Here is a 22,314-nt window from a genome sequence, read left to right as displayed (position 1 = left end):
GTGTATTTTAAACATGTAACTTAGATATTGACAGACCCCACTCTACCAACACATTTGCAGTAGGCTATCTTAATGCTATTATTACTTTGATTTCTTTAATAAATGCTGAATTTACTACCGTGTGAAAAAAAAACAACTGTTCCACAGTCATTTAGAATACATTTTGTTTATGTATAACTAGCATGCAGCGTGTGCTATCAAAACAAAGGTTTTTTTTTTGTATTATTCATTGCGTCATATGAAGAATAAAAACAGGGCTCATCATAATATTAATACATTTAGATAATGGCCCTCTCCATGTCTCCAAATGTCAGTACAGGTACTAGGCCAGCACATGATAACACACTGGATAGCTTTCCACAGGGAAACGTTGTATGTTCTACTCTCGAACAGTCCTCTTTAGAAAAATAAATGTTAATCAAATTCTAAACATAAAATAAATAAACTGTAACTAATTTCAAAATATTTTTCTGTTGGAATCTGGGACTGATCTTCACCCTTTTTACTGTAGTTTTGTTTGTAATCCAAAACTGAAAGTTTCTGAGTTTGGCAGGTGTCACCTACACTACGATTTAGGAATGTGTACGGCCCCACTGAGTTTTGCAAAACCGGATTCCAAACAGTATCACTTGTTTCTTGGTATTCTAAACCATGGAATATGTCACAGTCAGACTAGAGACTGTTGTCAATTGGCATAGTTTTATTTGGGGTTCTCAAAAAATGGGACCTCCTTTTATGCGCTGATCATGTCAGTCCATCTGAATCACTGAATGGTGAACATAACAATTACCTGGAAGCAAACATTTCGCATTGCATTTGGCACAATTCAGTTTTATAAAAATAGTTTTAACCTGTACAACACCTTCACGTTTTTAACTTTGCAGATATGAGTAAGTGTGCCTACACTGTTTTTGTATTGTTCAATTGTATAGAAACATAAGGATTACCAGTGTTACAACACTGAAAAAGCTAGAGGATGTATCGATTTGTTCTACACTAGCTAGCTTTGAGTGAAAGTGTGTTTCTCGGGTTCATTCGTGGTGATCCACAGCTGGGGTTTTAAGTAATTGTAGTTATTTAAATTTCTTTCAAAATCATTTATTAAAATAAATATAAAATCAGGTATTGTACGCCTGAGCTCCAGGCATGCCCATGAGGTGGAAAATAATGCAATTTAACCTTCTGTTAAGTGTTTAAAAGGAAATTAGATTATTTATTACACACATTAACATAAGTGCAATGGTGTGTAATCTTTTTTTTTTTTTTTTTTGTGAGAAGACTTGCTGGTTGTGTCCATAAGTAAAGGGGCCTATTCATCTTTTGGTTCAGGATATTTGTAACAAGCTATATGAAAAAGTATTTTATTCAAATAAACTGCCTTTAAGTAGAAACATATCCAAGCAGGTTCATCATGCATAACTGATGTACATAACTGATGTCCAATGCTGTCCGGCCTGCAGTTAGACTGGATTCCTTTCAAAGCAGCTTCTAAGAAGTAGAATTCTGAGAATTGTCAAAAAAAACAAAAAAAAACGCACACACACAGGACACAAACGCACATACTGAAAGTCTTACATGAAATATTACGAAAAAGATGTAGCACATATTTGGAATAACTTTACAGAACACAGTTATATAAAAAATATATACACAGAAAAGAAATTGTCTTTTGAACCTTCGGGGGGAGGAGGGTCTGCTGGGTGTCACTGTAAGTTTAACAGGACGGTGGTAGGGCATAAACCGATGACCTTGCATGCCGCCAGCCAGCATTTTAACCACTGTGCAGGCTCATCTGAATTCATCATTATACAGCTTTCAACCTCATCTCACCACCAAGGGTCAGAATATTTAACGACACAGCATCTCACAACACTGCTCGTTTCATAAGGGACAGAATGTGGGTGTCCTTAACATAATGGGGACGGTGGTGACTGTCCTGTGAATGCCGTTCTGACCCGCTTGCCTGTCTCTGTTCTTCAGGTGATCGCCCTGGTGATGGATGTGTTCACCGATGTGGATCTGTTTGCTGATATTCTGGACGCTGCTTCACGCCGCGTGCCAGTTTATATCCTGCTGGACGAGCTCAACGCACATCACTTCATAGCCATGGTCACCCACTGCAAAGTCAATCTGGAGCTAGTCAATGTAAGCAATGCTCTCTTCCTTTGACTGTTCAATCTCTTGATTTTCTATTACAATCACCTACAGCTGTGGTCAAGATTTTTGCATCACCTAGAATTTTAGGATTGAGACATAATTTAAAAACAAACTATGTGAACATAATTTAGATATTTTATTTAACATCATGTAATCAAAGAAACTACAAAATGATATTGCAAAAGTCTACTAGAAGCCATAATAGTAGTACAGTATTTCATGTTAGATTTTGAAATGTCACATTTTTCAATTTGTCAGTTTTTCGTTAAAAGTGGTATGTAATTCAGCAGGTAAATATTCACCAGGTTTCATTCAACTTTAAGAAGCAAGATTTGTTAATTATATAGGGTGATGCAAAACTTTTGGCCATAGCTGTATATCTATTAAGAAAGTACAAAGTATTAGTCAATCAAGCTATGGGCCGAACGACTGCTAATTTGACAGAGTCGAATAGTTCAGGTAAAGATAGTTGAATGGGTCGACTGCTTGCCACTTTAAACAAAAAAAATCACTTTCTTGTTTGTGCACTGTATTTTAAACAGCATATTTATGAATGTATTAATGTTTTAAAATGAAATTTATTTGTCAATGGATTGTAACTGTAGTTCCATGCAGCTGAAACTACGCACTTCACAATGACTTCACTTTTCTAACCTGTTTATTTCCTATTGTGAGTGTTCTTCACCACTTTCTGTTATTTCTGACTAAATCGTTATTTATCTGCCAGGCTTACTAACTACTTTTCCAATCAGGGTCTGCTTCTGAAAAGATATTCTGAAGTGAGGCAGTTTGAAAAATTACCACCAGGGCTGTGCATCTGAAATGTCTCTCCCTCTGAAACTTTGATATAGTAAACTTTGATATAGTAAAGAGATTCTTCCATTTACTATCTCACTACTGACACAGTTGCAAACCCCTAGTTACCATTTCTAAAACTGATGAATCTTATCAGAAGCGAATTCCCGTGGGTTGAAAGAGGATGTTAGTTAGTAAGCCTGGTCTAAGCATAACCTAAGTGGAAAAATGATGATCAAAGCAGAAATGGCAAAAGAGAATTCTGCTAAACGCCACATATGATATTAAACTGGTAATAAATACAAAAAATATCAAAATGTGGATGGTACAAAGTTGAATCCCTTTATTTCCAGATTGACAGTTTAATAGACACTGGTGTTGGTTGAGTAGAGGAGCTGATAATGACAGGTGTGGTCTGCCTGAGCAGCTGTTCAACCAGAAATCTGCTGTAATTTTGTAATTTAAAATGAAGAAGTTGCCAATTTCTTCATTCGTTTGTGAGTAAAAATAGTCAGTCGAAGTCTTGGTTTGCATAATTACAACTGAGATTTTTTTTAATATGGTAGAGAAAATTAGGAACTACAGGTTGTGAACAAAAAAATGGAAACACCTGGGTAAATGAGGGACATCAAGTATATTGAAAGCAAGGGCTTCCACACAGGTGTGGCTCATGCGTTAAGCAAATAACATCCCAGCATGCTTAGGGTCATGTATAAAAATGCTGGACAGGCCTGGTTGCCTATAATTATGGCTAGCATGGCTGCAAGAGGAGACCTCAGTGACTTTGAAAGAGGGGTGATTGGCGTTTGGCAGGAGCTTCAGTGACCAAGACAGCTCAACTTTCTGATGTTTCACGAGCAACGGTGTCTAAGGTGATGTCGGCATGGAACTCCGAGGGAAAGACATCATCAGCAAAGGGCAACAGTGGGTGGAAGTGCATACTCCAGGATCGTGATATCCGTGCATTAATTCGAAGTGCAACAGGCAAAACAGGTGAGCAACTGCAGATCAATTGACTGCAAATTTCAACCTGGGGCACGAGCAGCCAGTTTCATCAAAAACGGTCCACCGAGAACTCCACAGAGTGGGATACCATAGTGGCCCAACGCCCTATTAAGTGACTTTACATTGGTGTTTCCATTTTTTGTTCACTACCTGTATGTCCCTCCAAGCATGGAAAAGACACAAGTTAACAAACAGAACATTATTAGGATTATTGTACTCTTTTTCCCATGACATCATTTTTTTTTAACCCAATCAGATGAAAACAAGATTCTTTTAGTTAGTTATAAAAAAAATGGGGTCGCAGTCGGAAGTATAAACCAGCCTTAAGAACCTTTGCAGCAAGGCATAGCCTACATAGACAGTGAAGGTTATTGGATTGTGTGTGTGTGTGTGTGTGTGTGATGCTATGTAATTGACTGGACTATTATGTAAATTCTGGTGTTACTCAAGTAAATTGAACATCTTATTAAAAAAAAAAAAGGTAACAATAACAATTTTTTTGTATACTTCCTATCAGTCACTGATGTTATGCCCAGGTAAATACCTGTGCAGGAGATAATTAGAGGTCCCTCACCATTGAGTGTGGCGTAGTCGAAACATACAATTGATCATTTAACCTTTATGTTTGATTAAGTTTGTTTGATTAATAACTAAGTTCCAGTACCGCGCTACAGCAGGGATGCATAGATGCAACAATCAAGTGATATTCTTCAAAATAAATTCACTGTCTGAATAAGGATGCTTGGCACAAGCTTATCACTAAAAGCAGACGTGAAAATACTGCCAAGAAACAAATTCAAATTAAAAAACCTGAAACTGCCACAAAAAACAACCTCGTTCTGTACTACTCTACCATCAACAGACTACAACAAACCACGGAAGAGAGAGAAGTAAGTGCAAATGTAAACAAGCGTTTTTTACATTGTGAAGCCAATATAAATGAAGCACAAGACCAACATTTCTGATCTGTTTGATTTTAAGATGCTAAAACATCCAAACCGGTAACATCGCTTTCACTTCTGTCCTCCATCTACTGCATTTGTTTACAACAGTGAATGTCCTGGTGTGATGTCACGCACGCGCGCTCTTCCAGGTAGAGGTCTCGAAGGTTTTTGAAAACGGTCAAACCACAAATTTGCCTTTTTTTCCACTTTATAAATAACGAATGTGAATGAAACTTTCAGGACATGTATAGAAAGTTTAGCTGCACTCAGCAATGACTTTATGTCATTGCACCCAACCTTTAATACATTAGTTGAATGTCTGCAGTAAGAGAGTAATGCAGTATTCAGTTACGCAGTACTGCACTGTTCTCCTCTGTAGGCATTAAACAAAGTCATTTGAGAATTACTATTTTTAGAGTATTACTATTTTAGAGAAAATTTTGAGTTCTGTCCAGTTCATTTGCTGTCTGACTACATTTCTATGAGAGCTTTAGTTTCTCGCACTGTCCATGTAATTTAGGGTTACCAGATTTGCATAAAAACTGGGACTTTTTTTCTTTAATTCACTGATGCCGTAGCAACTATGAAGCCGTTAAAATAACTGCATATAATAACACAATAATAGTTGAAAAATTAAACATCAGGTATATTTATTGCAGATCATAACTCATTATTTTCTTTATATTGTCATCTCAAAACATGAATGTGAATGTTTGAATGTTTCAGGGGTGTGCAATTTTTGAAAAAAAACTTCTTGTCCTAGTGACAAAATGCTAAAAAAATCTACTTGTCCTTCTTAGAAATCTCCTTGCCCCCTCACCATCCCACAAAACACGCACACAAGTAGAATACAACTTTTCAGATTTTGCTTTTATGAAACGATGAACACAATCAATTAGTGATTAATAATAATTTTTGCTTCATGAAATCAAATAAAGAAAACGTAATTCAGTCCAAACATACTTGCCAAAACTGAGCCCATCTAATTTTTTGTGCATGACACATGGCAAAACAAAAATAATAATTAAACTAAAAAGATTCAAACTACGTCCGATTTCATGCACCAGGCCAATAAAGATACCTTTTATTATGAGGTGCAGCATTTCAGTATCTTAGGTTTTGATTGCCATATATACCTTGATTTTAAAGAGCAGCATTACCGGAGGTCATACTAAATTGCTTTACACTACCAAGAATGCTTACCGACCGGAAAGAAAATGTTTGTTTTTTTTACAGAAGATGTTGATGAGTTGACAGATCTATCTGATGGCGAACTACTTCACATTACACACCCATCAAACAATTTGGTGTAAAATGAAAACCAGACACGGTATTTATAAAATTCTTTCTGATCTTACTTCCTGAGAGTTGTGGCTACCACTGATACAGTGATACCACTGAGTTACAGTTTTTAGGTAGGAGATCGCTAAATTACACTTAGAGACATTTCTAAAGAAAAATGAATTTGAGTACATTTTAAAACGTATTTTTTACATTTAAACTAGGTAATCGTAGGGTATATTTCATCGTAGTGAAAACGTTATTCTCAATAATCTTCAGATTCTCAGCTGTTTAGAAAGGTATAATACGGTATACTTTCAAGTGGAAGGGTTAAAGAACTGGTTTCTAAACTACATTACCCAGAAGAACGGTGATGACGCTTGTTTAATACGTTTTGGTTTCCTATATGGCCATCGGATAAATGGAAATAATTTTGTTTTGTGGGCGTTTCAGTCACAGTCTGTCGGTCTTACAGTGCAAAGTTGTATTAAATAATTAAGTCAATGTATAGCTTTACAAATCTAAAGCCACTCGAGATTAAGTAGCTTTTAAAAAAAAAATACATTGTTAAACTTGACTGGGCTTCTACTGTACACAGATGCAATGTAATAGTATTTTTGCATTAATTTAAATATGTATGTTACTGTGTGTGACTGAGGGTTTGTGAATTAAAAGGATATCTGTTTTGTATACTCTGTATATATTTTTGCTTTGAGATTTAGAGTGCGTGACTCCCTAGAAATCTACGGGAGTTTTTCTAGCAACAGAACGTTGTGACAAAAAAAGAAAAAATGTACTTGTCTGAAGGGCAAAGTAACAGTAAAACTTGTTGTCCCTCACTCACATCTTGTTGTCCCGCACACACATCATCTTGTCCCGCTGTGACAGAAATATAATGAGTTCTGGTTGTAAATCTCCCTCCCGACCTGTGAGGGCGCTAAGCAGCAAGGACAGAGTTCTTTTGACGGGCTGGACTGACAGTTCTTTCCCGGGTCGGGGAGTTGGCCAGTCTGGAAGAAGGCGAGTTTCTGTTGCAAGAACGTATTGACCCAGAAGGTAAACAATGTAGCAGCTGCTGATTGTAAGGCAGCTGCATTAGCTTACCAAGGGGTCATGCGTGACAGCATAAAAAGGGGACAGAGACTTGTAATCGGTTCCTTCGCTTGGTTTCAGAGACGCACGGAACTGGAAGGACCGGGAGAGTTCCCAAAAATAAATAATAAATATTCGTGAGTGTTTTGTTTGTTTGTAGCACTGTTAGTAATTGTCTTTTGTTTGTAAATTCACTAGACGGCTAACACGTCTCCGGAGCTGTCGCCTTGGGCCAGCACTACCCGGAACAACAACACCACAGTCACTGTTATTTGTTATCACCCACCTTGAGCACTACTGCATGCACCCGGACTGGTGATTTGTGTTAGTAGTATTGTGGGAGCGGATAACGTATTATTATTTGTTTGTGTTTACAAATCGTTATTATTCTCCTGCCGAGCTTTACTCCAGGGGTGTATTGCTGGAGGATTATTGTTTGGTCGCCAGACCAGGATTTCTGTTAAAATAAAAAGAACATTTTCCAAATTGGATTACAGTTTTCACGTGCGATTGTTTCTGCACTGCATCACCTCTGCATCTGGTCTTAATCAGCAACCACTTTGCCACACCCGCAAACACATCTTGTTGTCCCGCACACTCATCTTGTTGTCCCGCACACTCATCTTGTTGTCCCGCACACTCATCTTGTTGTCCCGCACACTCATCTTGTTGTCCCGGGCGTCAAACGATATGAATTTTACACCCCTGTTTTATTTTTGAATGGCGCTAACACAACCTAATACATTACTTTGCTAGTAACATGCTGAACACACCAATACTGTTTTGTAAAAAAAAAAACGGAATGATTTAAAAATACTGTTTCCAATCGGGACAAAAGATGAAGGCTGAAAACTGGGACAATCTCTAATGTAGCGCCAAGAGATTTTGTTTTTGCTCTACTTGTTTTCCCAGAATATGAACTAAACTACACACAAAATGTTTACTTCCAAGTCAGGTTACCTTGTATGGTTGTTTCATATGTGCAAAGGGGCCGAGTCCAGCAGTTGTTCACGTTGACGTTTAGCAAGCGAACCAGACTTGGTGTGTTTGCCAAACGGACCGAGACAACCGCATTAGGTGGTACGGTTTGTTTCCCAAGCGGACTTTGTTGTTAACACTTAACACCAAAAGTACCGAATCGCAGACCAAACCCTTTAAACAGGTCCAGTGTGAACACAGCCTAAAAGTCTGTACAAATTGAATAGAACTAATTTAAAATATGTATTTATTAATTGAAAACCATTACGTAGTAATTATGCTGCATTATAAAGTCAATAGCCAGAGAAAGTGGTAATTATTTTCAACATCTGTTGAAGAACAACATTTTGGCAAACAGCAGATGATGGTCAAGACAAAGGAGTTGGATTCATGTTCAAAAAAAGCACTCGTAGCAAAGAAAATAGCTACAGAAAATCCACAACAAATATAGCAGGTAGGAGAATAGTCCGAGCAGCTAAAAAAATATCCAAGATTAAAAGCTAAGAAAGATTTAGAAGCATCAGGCATAATAGTGCATGAAAGATTTGTTATACAAAGTTATATACATGTGGACCTTGCTGCAAACCACTTATAAAGCAAACCGTCTTAAATAAGCCAATAAATATGGACAGGAATCTGAAGCATTCTTCAAACAAATTCTCTTGTCTCTTCTAAAATAGAACTGTTCCCCAAAAATGGACCATAGTATGTTTGGAGAAAAAAGAGGAACATCTTCCGTAAAGAAAACCTTGTACCTAGAGTTAAACATGGAGATGGTTTGATCATGATATGAGTGTGTTTTAGCAGTTCAAGGACTGGAGACATTCATGTGATTGACTATCAAATTAATGCAGCCATGTATCAAAACATTCTACAAAGTACAATGATACCATCTGCTCATAGGCTGTTTGACAAACAGTTTATCTTCCAACACAACAACGACCCAAAGCATGTGACTAAATCAAGTGTGGAATTCTTGAAGAAAAATAAGATAAGTTTTGGAATGGCCTTTTAATGACCAGATCTGAGTCTAATAGAAATCTTTGGACTGATCTGAAAAAAGCTGTAGCCAAGCATTGTGTATCCAATGTGTCTGAGTTGAAGGAATCTGGCTGAGCTACACAAAATACTAAAGCAGGGGTGCCAGTACTTTTGCTAATATGCTTTTTATTTTTATTTTTTAATAAAGAATGTTTGTTAAACTACCAGAAATTGTGAATGTTGGTCTTTTTGTTGTGTTCTAGTGGCTAATGTTCACTAATAGCCTTTTCACACTTGCACACCTGAACCGAACAAAGCCGAGCCCACCCAGCACGGGTGGATTTAAAAAATAAAAAATTAAAATGCATTCAGAGGGCATCCAGAAGGACGACATTGATTAAAAAAATAATAATAAATACACACCCCAACATGAACATTGGTTTACACAGACTGCACTATTAATATCAGCGATGTGTATGCAACAGAAGTCGCTGGTAGATTACAAAAAGGGTAGTTCGGTAGTTGTTATCTTAGGATGGTTTTATTCTCTATTAATTGAATTATATTCATTGAAAAAGGCAAGAGAGAACCAGATCGTTGTTATTTTTTTTATTGTTTTGGTTTAATATGATATAGCAGACTAATGATCCTATTGAAGTAGGCTACAGTTTTTTTTTCATTAAAAAGTTGCCGTTCTTTGTTGAAATTAATGTTCAGCTTTCATATTTTGTTGTGTACTACTCATTTAATCAAACCAAGTAGTGTAAGCAGTTACTTGTATTGTTCATGTTTTTCAAATCAAGAAAGCTTATTTGTGTATAAAAAACGACAATAGAGTTGCAGCCAGTGTCATCTTACTTAAAGGCACTCAAGCTGAAATCGTAAAGTAATTTTAAAGTAGGCTACAAACATGGCAGCGGACTGTCTCTCTTTAGTGCACACGCAAGAACTTGCAGACTTGATACAACTGTGTTGAGAATTTAAAAAGAAAGCATTTTATGAGATTTTTAACTAGAGGCACCAGGAATGTGACTCTGCACGCCCAGAGGTTCCGGGGCTGGGCCCCGGCACAAATTAAGCACTGCGCAGCGCGAAACAGTGTGGTGAAAAAATAAAAAAAAACTTTGTATTTGTTGTTCACATGTTTCTGAATGCAAATAAAATCATATTATTTCATATTATTAAAGTTAGATTAACTACTACTAATAATAATAACTTTAAAACGTTACAGATAGTATTTGAAAAATGTCAGTAAACATTCAGAAAAATAGATTTAAAGTAGGCCTTTTAAAAACAAAATCTAAACGTAACATATTTACAGATATTTTTCTTTACAACTTGTTTTTGTACATGCAATGTTAAATAAATGACCATATCAGTCGTTGCATGTTTGTGACCAAGAACTGCGTCCATGAAATCATAAAATTTACTTTTTTTGCTGTCTGACCCGCTTTATTGTTAGGATCTTTAGGTTTTTTGTAATCGTGTTTTATTTTTTTATTTTTTCACAACACTTAGTCCCGTATTTCTCAATTCCTGTGAAATCTGTTGGTAGACTTTATTGTTTCGGACAGTACGAGTTAACCCCGCCCCCAGCCTTACTCAGCACAAAGCCAGTACCAGATATCTTGCGAGGCCAGATTTTCTCGGTTACGGCTCGGCTCGACAAAATGACAAGTATGAAACTAGCCGTACCGTGAGCGCTCGGCACTGCTCTGGTGTGCAAGTGTGAAAAGGCTATAAGTGCTTGTATTTAACGTTTTCTTGAATTATCTTCTGTTAAGTGTAGGGTGCCAATACTTTTGTCTGCAACTATAAATAGAGCAGAACATATTTTGCTCATATATCTTAATTCAAAACTGTTGAAGCATATATCAAGAAATAAACTACCTAGTAACCTCAACCACTTAACAGTGATGCAACAATGCTGTTGTCGATTCTTACAGTGTTGCATGGTGTTTGGTGAAGTGGAGCATGTCTCGCTGCTGTGTAAGATTGGCTCTGTGCCTGTATTTCAGTTGACTTGATGTTGTCTCTGTGTGTTTCAGTTCATGCGGGTGAGGACGGTGGCTGGCATCACCTATTTCTGCCGCACTGGGAAGTCATTCAAGGGCCAGGTGATGGAGCGATTCCTGCTGGTGGACTGCAGAGCTGTGCTGAGCGGAAACTACAGGTAGGAGATTAACCTTTCAGCAACAGTTCTGTGATTTTTGAAAAGAGATTTTCCACTTACCAGCTCACAGATGATATTTTCACACCTCTAGCTATCATTTCTAAACCAGGTGTCTTTTACACAGGCTCCCGAGTGGCGCATCCGGTAAAGGCACTCCACGTGGAGTGCAGGATGCGCCCTATAGCCTGGAGATCGCCAGTTCAAGTCGTGGATGGGAGTTCCCAGGGGGCGGTGCACAACTGGCCAAGCGCTGCCCGGGTGGGGAGGGCTTAGGTCGGCCAGGGTGTCCTCGGCTCACCACGCACCAGTGACCCATGTAGACTGGCCGGGCATCTGCGGGCCTGCCTGTAAGTTGCCCAGAGCTGCGTGTTCCTCCGACGCTGTAGCTCTGTGGTGGCTGCATGGCGGGCCTGCAGAGTGAAATGAAGCGGACGGCTGACTGCACACGTTTCGGAGGATGCATGTGTCCGTCTTCATCTCTCCCGAGTCAGCACGGGGGTGGCAGCGGTGAGCCAGGTTGAAGTAAAAAAAAAAATAATAATTGGGCTTTCCAAATTGAGGAGAAAACAAGAAAAAATAAAAATAACACGGGTTGCAGCTCCAAATAATAACAACATGTATCTCTCCCACAATATACAAGCATGGTCACCAGTCACCAGGTGCGCATTGTAGTGCTCGGGGTGGGATCTGGTGACAATTTGTGCAGTGTTGTTCTGGGTTTTTGCTGGCCCTCGGCAACAGCTCCGAAACTTGTTTAGGTGTCTACTAACAATAAACCAATAGAATTAGTAACCAAAAACAAATAAACACTCACGAACAGCAATCACAGGGGTTTTCCATCCTTCTGGGTTGTTTACTGTTAACCAAAGCGAAGGAACCGATCACGTTGCTTCGTCCCCTTAATATACCGTCCTCCAATCCGTGGCTGTCGCATCATTTCCCTTCCGGGTCAATGCATTTGTGTATCGAAGCTCTGTCCTTCCTAGATGACCGACCATGGAATGAATTGTCAGGCCAAAAAGTCCAAAGTACTCGGTCATTGCTACTTAGCGCCCTCACAGGTCGGGAGGGAGATTTACCACCAAGAATCATTGTCTTTCTGTCAAAGAGCCCATCTGATGTTATTTGCTAGTTTGCCAAGTAACCAATTGGTGCAGGCTACCGTTGTAGTCATGGTGGTCAGGTCATCCAAGTATGCTCTAAGTGGCGGCAGAAGCCAGCCATTCTCCCACTACCCATTTTGAGTCCCTAATAATAACTTCCGTTGCCATGGTAAAGTCCAGTGGTGAAATTGTGACCTGCCATGATTCCAACTTTGAGAAACTGCCAACTGTTGCCACTGACATGCTCCAAGCATCCCAGAAAGCCTGGGATACCAACTTTCTGTATGGAGGTGTCTATCATGCAGTTCTTCAGTATACAATTTGACAACCGTTGTGCCACAATGCTGAAGAATATCTTACCATCCACGTTTAACAGGGAAATTGGACGGAATTGGCTGATGCTGCTAGATTATTTTTCTTTGGAGATAAAGACCACTCCCTTGCTAACTGTTTTAACCACACTATCTTCTTCAACCTCCTCGAGATTTTTAGGCTCCCCTCTGATATTCTTGGATCAGCGTATGTCTCCAAGATATCTCTCCAACTCTGGCTTAGTTGCTGTAAATATACCATTGTTTATGCTGGTGAATAAGCTATTCACAAATTTGAATAGATCTTTATAAAAGCTGGTTCTTGCTACGCTCTCTGCAACTTCCAAACTTCTGTTTTAGATCACTTTGCAGAAGTGGATGAGGGCCTCCATCTGACTTTTTTATTTTCAGCCCTCCTCCATTGCTTCCTCAATTTCCTCCTTTCTCTAACCAGATGTTCAATCTCCAGCTGCTGTCTGGACTTTCCTGGAATCTTAGTTATTCATTGCTTTCTATCTTCTACTCCAAACCTCTCATTCCCATATGCATAAATGGTATCCCCAAATGTACCCCGCTTCCTTTACTGTTCCACTTAACTTCTCCAATAAAAAGCAAAGGTTTATGTCAACTATGTGCCAAGCCATTTTCTCATAGGCTCTTAGCCACTTAACCCTTGGTTTGTGCCTATTAAGGTTCCTTTTTCTCCTAGGCTGGCTCGTATTACTAGGCTCACTAGGATTATTGGTTTCATCGCTGGTTGTACTCCTATTGGAATTACCCTTGTCTATAACAGGGGTGCTGATATCCTACAAACTGTGGTGTGCATACTGTCACTGGATTTCACTCGTTTGACTTGACCAGCTTCGTAAGAAGTACTGATCAATGCGAGGCCTCTGCCCCTTCTCTCAGGCATCTCTTTCTCCCTTGATAATTCTTCAGACCCCTGACCGTTGTCACCTTGGTCCAGTCACAGTTACAAACCTGGAGTGCCACATCTTGTCCCAGAGCTCTCGCTACAGATCATAAATGGATTCCAGGTATAAAGAATCAATATCTTCCAGCAGATGGACAGAGAGCTAGTTTCCACTTTGTCACTCAATTATTTGCCTGTGCTTAACAGATTATAAAACCTATTTAAAAAAAAAACCGAAATGCTCTTGATTTCTTACTTATTCAAAATGCGCAATTCCTCTCTCTCTCTCTCTCTGCAGCTTCATGTGGTCATTCGAGAAGATCCACCGCTGCATTGCCCACATGTTCCTGGGGGAGCTAGTGGCCACGTTCGATGAGGAGTTCCGCATCCTGTTTGCCCAATCCCAGCCGTTGGTTCTGGAGAACGCACTGGTGCCGATGCCTGGGGAGAGCCTCTATGACTCTAACCAGTACAGAAGCCATATGAGGGCTCCACCTGTCATGAAGCCCATGCATTACCTCCAGATGGAGGGATCCCTGGCCTCCCAGCACCCCACTTACTCCTTTGACAACAGGATGGACCGTGACCGGGATTTGCCACTGCACTTCAGGCGGGAAGACCCATTCCACAACACCATGGAAGGGTCCTCCATGCAGATGTTCAACAGTAAGTTTGCGCAGTTCAATATGGAGCGCTCCTTTATGGATCCCGGCAAATCAATGATGGCGACCAAGAAGATGGAGCTGGAGGCATACAAGAGGCACAGCTTTGCTGAGGGGACACGTGAGAGCTACTCCTCCTCCAAGCAGTTCATGAGGCAAAGGGTAATGAACAACGTGGAAGAAATGGAGGCCCAGAGCAGCCACTTCCAGAGACAACAAGTCTATCAGATCGACAGGCCTTTCGATCACAACATGCAAGAGGGGCCGGGCTCGGGACAGGGTATTTTTGAGAAAATCAGGAGCAGCCGCATGGGGTACCAGCAAATGGAGGAATTTCCTGATGACTCCAGATTTCCCCAGGAGATGCCCAGGATGGAACCGCAGGACATTGGTGGCTACCAAGCTCGGCTGGATTACGTTCCTTCCAATGCTTCCAAAGAGGTGAAGCATGGCTCTGAGAATCCACTTGTTTCAGGGGAAAGATGGCAAGGGCAGGCCACTCAGAGGAGCCAAAACATGGGTCACCCCTACGTCTGCCAAATGTCCCCGACGCAAAAGCAACCCCCCGATCAGAACCAGCTGTTCTATGAGTCCAGCTTGGACAGGCAGCCACAAGATTCCAGTGGGAATCAGGGGCTGAGAAAGTGGAGGATATCCTCTTACCTCAGTGCATACGAAGACTCCAGAGAGGAGGGTGCACAGCAGCCTATAACAGAGCTGGAAGCCTTCAATGACAGCCCCCAACCTTCAGAAGAGCTGTTTACTGGTCCAGAACCATCTGTCCCCAGATTCCTCACAAGAGAGGCTCCAAAGATGCCCACTTTTAAGCCTAGCGAGCCCCCACGTTTCACGAGGATGGTTGTTTCAGAGACTGTGAAAGATTCTCCAGCTTCGGGGTCAACACCAGAAACTGGCGAGGAGACAGAGAGTAAGAAACTAGGGGAGGTCACCCTTTCAAAGCATGAATCCATAAGGCATAGATTGAACCCTCTGCTTCAGAGGAGCTCCAGGTTAAGATCTTCACTGATCTTCAGTTCGTCCAAGCAGGAGCAGCACAGTTCATCATTGCTTACCCAGAATGAGCAGTCAATAGGCGAGTCAAAGGAGGAGAAAGACCCCCTTAAGCCCTCAATGACTATTGCTGAGATTCTTGAGAAGAGGAGATCCATCGCACGGGAGCCTTTTGAATTCCAATTGACTGACCAGAATAAGGCTAGCACTAAGGTTTCTCCTCTAGTCAACCCACAAAAGGTTCCTCCACCAGAGAAACCAGAAAAAGTTTCTCCACCGGAAGACCTGAGCGAAGTCCCCAGTGGAACATCAACAGCGACCACGGACATGGTCAACATGAATGACCCCAGTGTCAGACTTTCCTTTTTCAAAGAGTTAGCCGCCAAACGCAAAGCAGCTAAAACAACTGTCGACTCAAATAGCAAAGTGCCTGAGCCTGCCAACAAAAAGCCTGCAGTTATAAGCAATGTATCTAAACCAGCAAAAACACCAGAGCCACAGCCAGCCACACACAAGGAGGTCACACAGCATTCCATACAAAACGAGGTCAAACCTGCTGTTGAAGTATTTAATACAGAACCCCCAGCCCCACCTGCAAAGCCAACCAAGCCTCCTCCTCTCAAAGTGTCCTCGCAGACTATAGTTATTACTGATGCTACTGACTCCCAGAAGAGGGAGCTGAAAAAGTCCCGCAGCCAGAGCAGTTCGTCCTTGGCTCGGGGGGAGTCTGTGGAGAAACTGAACAAAGTCCACGGCTCCAACACCTCACTAAATCTCCTGGATGAGAAGGGCAAGCAGGATCCAAAGGCCATAGAATTTCTAAAGAAGGGATCACAAAAGCTCAAAGAATTCCTCGGACAGAAGGTAGATAAGAAGGTTGGTGAGGATAATTCTTCTGCCCCGCCCATGGCCACAGTCGCTGAAGTGTCAGAGGAACAGAGTTCCACCAAGACAACTAACGTGGAGAGTCCAGAAACAGTGGAGAACAAAGAGGACAATACCCACAAATCCTCTCAGTCATCCCCACCCAAGAGCAGCCAGAACAGGCTCACATCCTCCACCTCTAATGTGCTCTACAGCAGCAACCTCCGAGATGACACCAAGGTCATCCTGGAGCAGATCTCCGCCAACAGCCAGAAGAACAGGATAGAAATGGCCAAACAGGCTTCCAACAACAACACAGAAGAGTCCAGCGATGTTTCTAGCTCGGAGAACAATTCTCAGTCTGTCCATAGGCCTGAAAGCTTCCTGACCAAGAACCGGTTTCAGAAGCCGCAGACCAACCCGGAGGAGCGGGACAAGCTCATCAAGAAGATGGACAGTATGCGCAAGGAGAAGAAGGTCTACAGCCGGTTCGAGGTCTTCTACAAGAACAAGGAGGAAGCACCCAAATCTGGGACGGACTATGGCTCTGAGGAGGATGGGAAAACGGACGTCAGCAAGGAATCGATGATGGGCAAACTCAAGCTGGGACTTTTCAAAAGCAAAAAATAATGCTGCAGTTCTGAGTACACAATACTGACAAACACCACTTCATGCTACGGAAATATTGACCACAATAATAGTAATAATAACAACAATAATGATTTACAGAAAAACTTACAGAATGATCTCTGTGTCTTTTTTGCATATATTCTTCCCAATTTTACTTTCTCAAAGGAATACTTTGCCACAGCTGAGATTATAATTAACTCTGCAGCAGTTTATCTGCTAACTTTTTTTTAAATTCTTATATCCTGGAATGATGGCAAACCAGTGGCAGGTGACCTACAGACAAATACACTTAACTTTTTAATATACTTGATTTATATTTAGGGCTTCTGATTTTCGGTTTTAACTGATAAAACCCGATAAAACACCCCTGATACAAAAAAAATTAAATTGGTGGATAGCCAATAAACACCGGAAAAAACTGTGGAAATGGTTAATCAATTCACATTGACTTTACCCTTTTCCCATTAAAAAATAAAACCTACTACAAAAATAATAATAAATACATGTCCCAGTGCTGCTGGGTAATGTCCTGATTAGTTCTCAATACTTTAAACCCGCACCAACTACTGAATGACAGCACATTCCTTTATTTCTATTGGAGACTCCGCTTGCAAGATTTAAAACGAGATTACAGTATGTTAAAAGCTAAAGCAGAATTTTTATTTGGGGGAGAGGGGGATCACGGTCACTTACCTAACTGATCTCCCCTCTTATTTAAAACTCAGGAAAATTCTGCTGCTTGTTGCTGACTCGATCCTAGTTGCTACCTTATACTGGCCTGCTCTTCTTATTACCATGTACAGTAGGTACTTTGAAATGTATAAACATATTTATATGGCTTTTCTTTTGGACATTGTAATACAGGCAGAAGGTTATCTACACTACCAGCAAACTAATGGATATCTTCCTCTGCACCTCTGGAGTTTGAATGTGCTTATACTGCTCACAGCTGAAGGAAGCTACAAAAACAAATAACCAACTGCTTTTTAATTTACTGTTTTACCTGTATGACAACACCTTGAACATGATAGAGGGAGCGGACCCTCAAGTTGTCCTTAAATACCTGAAAATCCAGCTGACCTAATACCCGTGGGCAGGTATGGTTCATGCCGGTTTCAGCCTAGATGCTACGGTACTCCAGATGCAGAGACAGGTAAATCCAGTATTAATGTTGTGCTGCTTGGAGGGGTTAAGGATAATGGATTTCTCATTTGATTTGGGAATTTTGTCAATATGTCTTCAGCAATTTGTACAGAACAATGGAAGTGATTACACTGAACACTAATTTCTTGTACTAAATGAGGGCCTGAATCGTATAGCTCAGCAGGGTCCAAAAAACAGATGAGCAAGGAACAAGGGACCAGAATTTGAACGCTTTTACTCCACTGTTGCACCACCTAGCAGGCAGTGTCCCATCATTCATTTGCTAATCATAATGATGGGTAATATTTACAAATACATCTCACAGGGATGGGCCAGACCTTCCAAATTTGATATAATAATTCCACCACACCTTGACCCTACTAGTGCTAATTTTGGACCACCTAATGTTACTTCAGATATTCCGAAATTTAGTGCAATTCAGGTTCTGGGAAATCAACCATAGTTTTTCACTCATCAGTTTTTAGTTCTTCCTTTTTAGGAGAAATGAGAGGTGCAAATCTTTTTCACTGGAGCAAAAGCTTACTAAACCTGGTGCAACTAATACATGGTCTAACATGTTTTTATATAATTTATTATTATTGTTATTGTTATTATTAATATTTTAATTCTAATGATTTAACCGTTGCCAAATAGGATAGGATTATTGCATCCACATATCATTTTCATAGAAACACTGGGTGCAGATGTTCAGCAAGGCATTTGAAAGTAAGTTATATCAAGAAAAGCACAGCAGTCTATTATAAGTGCCATAAAAAACTGTATTAAATTCACTTTATTAAAGCCAATAAATCTTTGTCAAAGTACTGGGGGGGGGGGGGGGGGGTCGCGTGATTGGTTTAGTGTAGTTTGATTACTTTGAGGTCTATTTTTCACAGTGGACAAATTGCCCGTATTGCACATTTACTATGGAGTGGGCAATTTGTTTGTGATTTCACACAGTGGAAAACGCAGTCCTGGAAGTCTAAGACCAGTAGTGTTAGTGTAACCCATTCTAGATGTAAAATCTGTTTGCAACATGCTTGAATTATGAAAAAGATTTAAAACCACAACAGAAACCTTAGCAGGAGATTCTGTATCTAACACCAAATTGTTGAATGATGTTTACAGCATGGAGTACTGAGCACTAGTGTGCTTCTTAGTTTACTACTGTAGGTTTTTCCTTCAGAATGAGAAATTATCCATAAGTATATCTTATACTGTGTTCTATATGTCTACTACAAAAATTCTAATGCTAATGAGAAATGCCAACTGGGTTTTTTTTTGGATTTCATTTTTGTATGTATTATATGAAACGTATACAGTAGTATACAGTTTTGTAAAATGATATGTTAGAACATACTAAAGAACACTGAGAGAGTGTTCTGAAGAACTGTACCAGGGATCAGAGTACATCAAATCTACCCCTAGATTTACAGTAAGTAACCCAATACAGCCAATGGGTGATTCACCAGGAAATCGAATTAATTGCAATCCCCTGTGGAAGGTCTTTTACTATTTTATGATCAATCACATTTGAAATTCATGAAATGTTTGCAAAACATAATTGGCTTATTTAACATCTTTTAATTTATAAAAGTAGAATTTAACTCAGTATTTCTGTAAATATATACAGCCTTATTGTTCAGTGAAGACACAATCTGACTTTTTTTCATAGTTTTTTTTTTTTGTTAGGTTATGAGGTATTATGACAATAGTGGATCCGTTTTTTTTTTAAATATTAGATTCACTGCAATATAAAATTTCAGGCTGGATTAGATTGAAATAAGAGTCAACACTCACAAAGCTATACAGCTTTGGCCAAAAGTTATCACCCCACTATAGAATTATAACTAATTTAGCTTCATAAAGTCGAATGAAACCTTCTGAATAATATTACATTAACATGAAATACTGTAATACTGTTATGACTTCCGGTAGACTTTTGTGGTATAATTTGGTAGTTTATGTGATTACATGATGTTAAATAAAAGTATGTTCATGTAAGATTTTTTTATTTTATTTTATTAGATTTTTTTATCTCGGTCCTAAAAGTCGAGGCGATGCAAAACTTTCGGCCATAGCTGTAGTAGTATCACTGTGAATGGCTTGCAGTAAGGGACAATCTCGGTTTTGTTTTACACTGAATTTAGCAGTAAGTTTAAGACATTTTGAAACCATGCAGTTGTTCAGGCGAAAGCCTCTCGTTGTTGTGATTTCTAGCGGTGCTGTACTCCAGATGAATCTGTTTACAAATTATTTTGACCATGTGCTGATCTGGGACTAAATGCCACAAAATCTGTTAATCATAGGTACTTAACCTGTAATCTTTGTTTTTCATCATATCAGTTCTATTTTTCATTTATTATATATAGTGGGGAAAAATATCTATTTTCTATGTGTGTGTTTTTTTGGATCAGGTTAGTTAGGTTGAGTGCCTTTTTCACAGTTGCCCCAGATGTACAGCTATGGCCAAAGGTTTTGCATCACCCTGTAGAATTAACTAATTTTACTTCATAAAGTCGCAAACTGCTTTGTAGTTTTCCATATACGTAACGAAAAACTGACAATTGGAAAATTTGACATTTCGAAATGTAACATGTACTATTATGGCTTCCAGTAGACTTTTGCAATATCATTTTGTAGTTTCTTTGAGTACATGATGTTAAATATAAGCTCTAAGTTATGTTCACATAGTCTTTTTTAAATGATGTATCAATCCTAAAATTCTAGGTGATGCAAAACTTTATTAGTGATGCGGGGAAAAGTGAAACTGGTGGTACAGCTAATTAAAGGGACTACAGTTTATTAAACAAATAAAACACCTGAGTGAATCAGGCCCAACATATTACTATCTTATCAGGAAAATTCTTAATAATGTGTATTTTTAATTTCTGTTTTGCCATTTATATGTATAATAAAACTATATATAAAATCATACCTTCTAAGCAGCAGGAGGTGGGGGTGTCAATATTAATTAATGTTTTTAAATGTATATGTTCTACAGGATTCATTATAATTATTTTGCAGGGTTTCATATTATTCTGAGTTGTATTTGTATATCGAAAGTAAATCAAGAAAAATGTACCAGGATCTGGTATCAGGGAGTGGAGAAATTGAAGCACCAGCCGACGAGGGCCAGTGTTCCAACTCCCCTTGTAGAATTGGAAGGTGGAATGCTGCCCTGGGGGTGCACACTATGTTGCAATGTAACAGCGGGCCATGCTTTGTGTTCGCTGTCTCTCGAATACTCTGTAGGCACTGACCAGTTAACCTATTCATAAGATAGCTGATCATTCTTCATAGTTACGCTGGATCCATCACCGTAAACACGCAAAAAGGGCTGAAAAGAAACTTGTTCTGGGATAACATTTTTGTTCTGGCATCGCTGTCCTTATAAAATACCAAATAACTTATGTTTTTTGTTATTTGATAAGCCGCTGCAAGATAGTGCTGCCGTAATTAAAACTTAATCCCAGTGTTAATTATAAAATTAGACACGTTGTAGTGATGGGTCAGTAACAAAATACAAAGAATTATCTGTGAATCCTCTTTTTTGCACGACTCACTACAAGCTTTGGTGAAAGCTCTGGTTGTCAAGCTTCTGACACACAGAGTTAAAGGACAGAACCTGTTTATATTGGAGCATGCTAGAGCTTTATTGGGCCTGTGGATATATTGTGGTACAGTAACAGCTGAGAAAGTTTCTCCTGCTTCTTCCAGAATTGCACATTACAGAACTACCGTGGGAGGAAATTGGTTGTACAGAATAAAGGACCTCAGCTATTTTTGGCTTGTTTATTATTGTCTAATAAAAAACTTGCTTTACAAGAAAAATCTTGTGGTGTCTGCTGCTGTTTGTTACTTCTTTCCCTTCAGTCAGGTTTCTCTTTTCTGTATCCATTCCAGGTTTTACTGTAAGCTTTAGTGTCCTGTTCCACCTCTGATAATGAGGCACACAGTAAGACTGGGAACAGATCAAACACTTACGGAATTCTGGGTCCCATTCAATTAATTTAAAATCAATTTTATATGCTACATTATACTGATTTTTTAAATATGTTTTTCTACCATAGCAAGTTGTTTTCTATTTCCCTGTATACTGTACAGTAGTTACAGTATACTTACAAGATATCACATTATTTTTACATACAATTACATTATTATTTTTTTACACACAATTACCCATTTATACAGTTGGGTTTTTACTGGAGCAATCTAGGTAAAGTACCTTGCTCAAGGGTACAGCAGGAGTGTCCCCCACCTGGGATTGA

The 22,314-nt window shown here is 39.5% G+C and overlaps 1 protein-coding gene across 2 annotated transcripts in view; it reads left to right on the top strand.

Annotated features, from left to right (window-relative positions):
- Positions 1–21,877, top strand: part of LOC117394931 (protein FAM83H-like) — a 64,903-nt gene extending 43,026 nt beyond the window's left edge. For both annotated transcript variants that reach the window (XM_059012957.1, XM_033993694.3), the window contains 3 exons: positions 1,981–2,145; positions 11,282–11,406; positions 14,032–21,877. In XM_059012957.1, the coding sequence (XP_058868940.1) occupies positions 1,981–2,145; positions 11,282–11,406; positions 14,032–16,900 (3,159 nt within the window). In that variant the 3' untranslated portion in view covers positions 16,901–21,877. The remainder of the gene's footprint in view (positions 1–1,980; positions 2,146–11,281; positions 11,407–14,031) is intronic.
- Positions 21,878–22,314: the final 437 nt, after the last annotated feature.

This window comes from Acipenser ruthenus, chromosome 3 (assembly GCF_902713425.1).
Source record: "Acipenser ruthenus chromosome 3, fAciRut3.2 maternal haplotype, whole genome shotgun sequence".
Lineage (NCBI taxonomy): Eukaryota > Metazoa > Chordata > Actinopteri > Acipenseriformes > Acipenseridae > Acipenser > Acipenser ruthenus.
The sequence above is the reverse complement of the archived record's forward strand: the minus strand, read 5'-3'. Positions and strand labels throughout refer to the sequence as shown.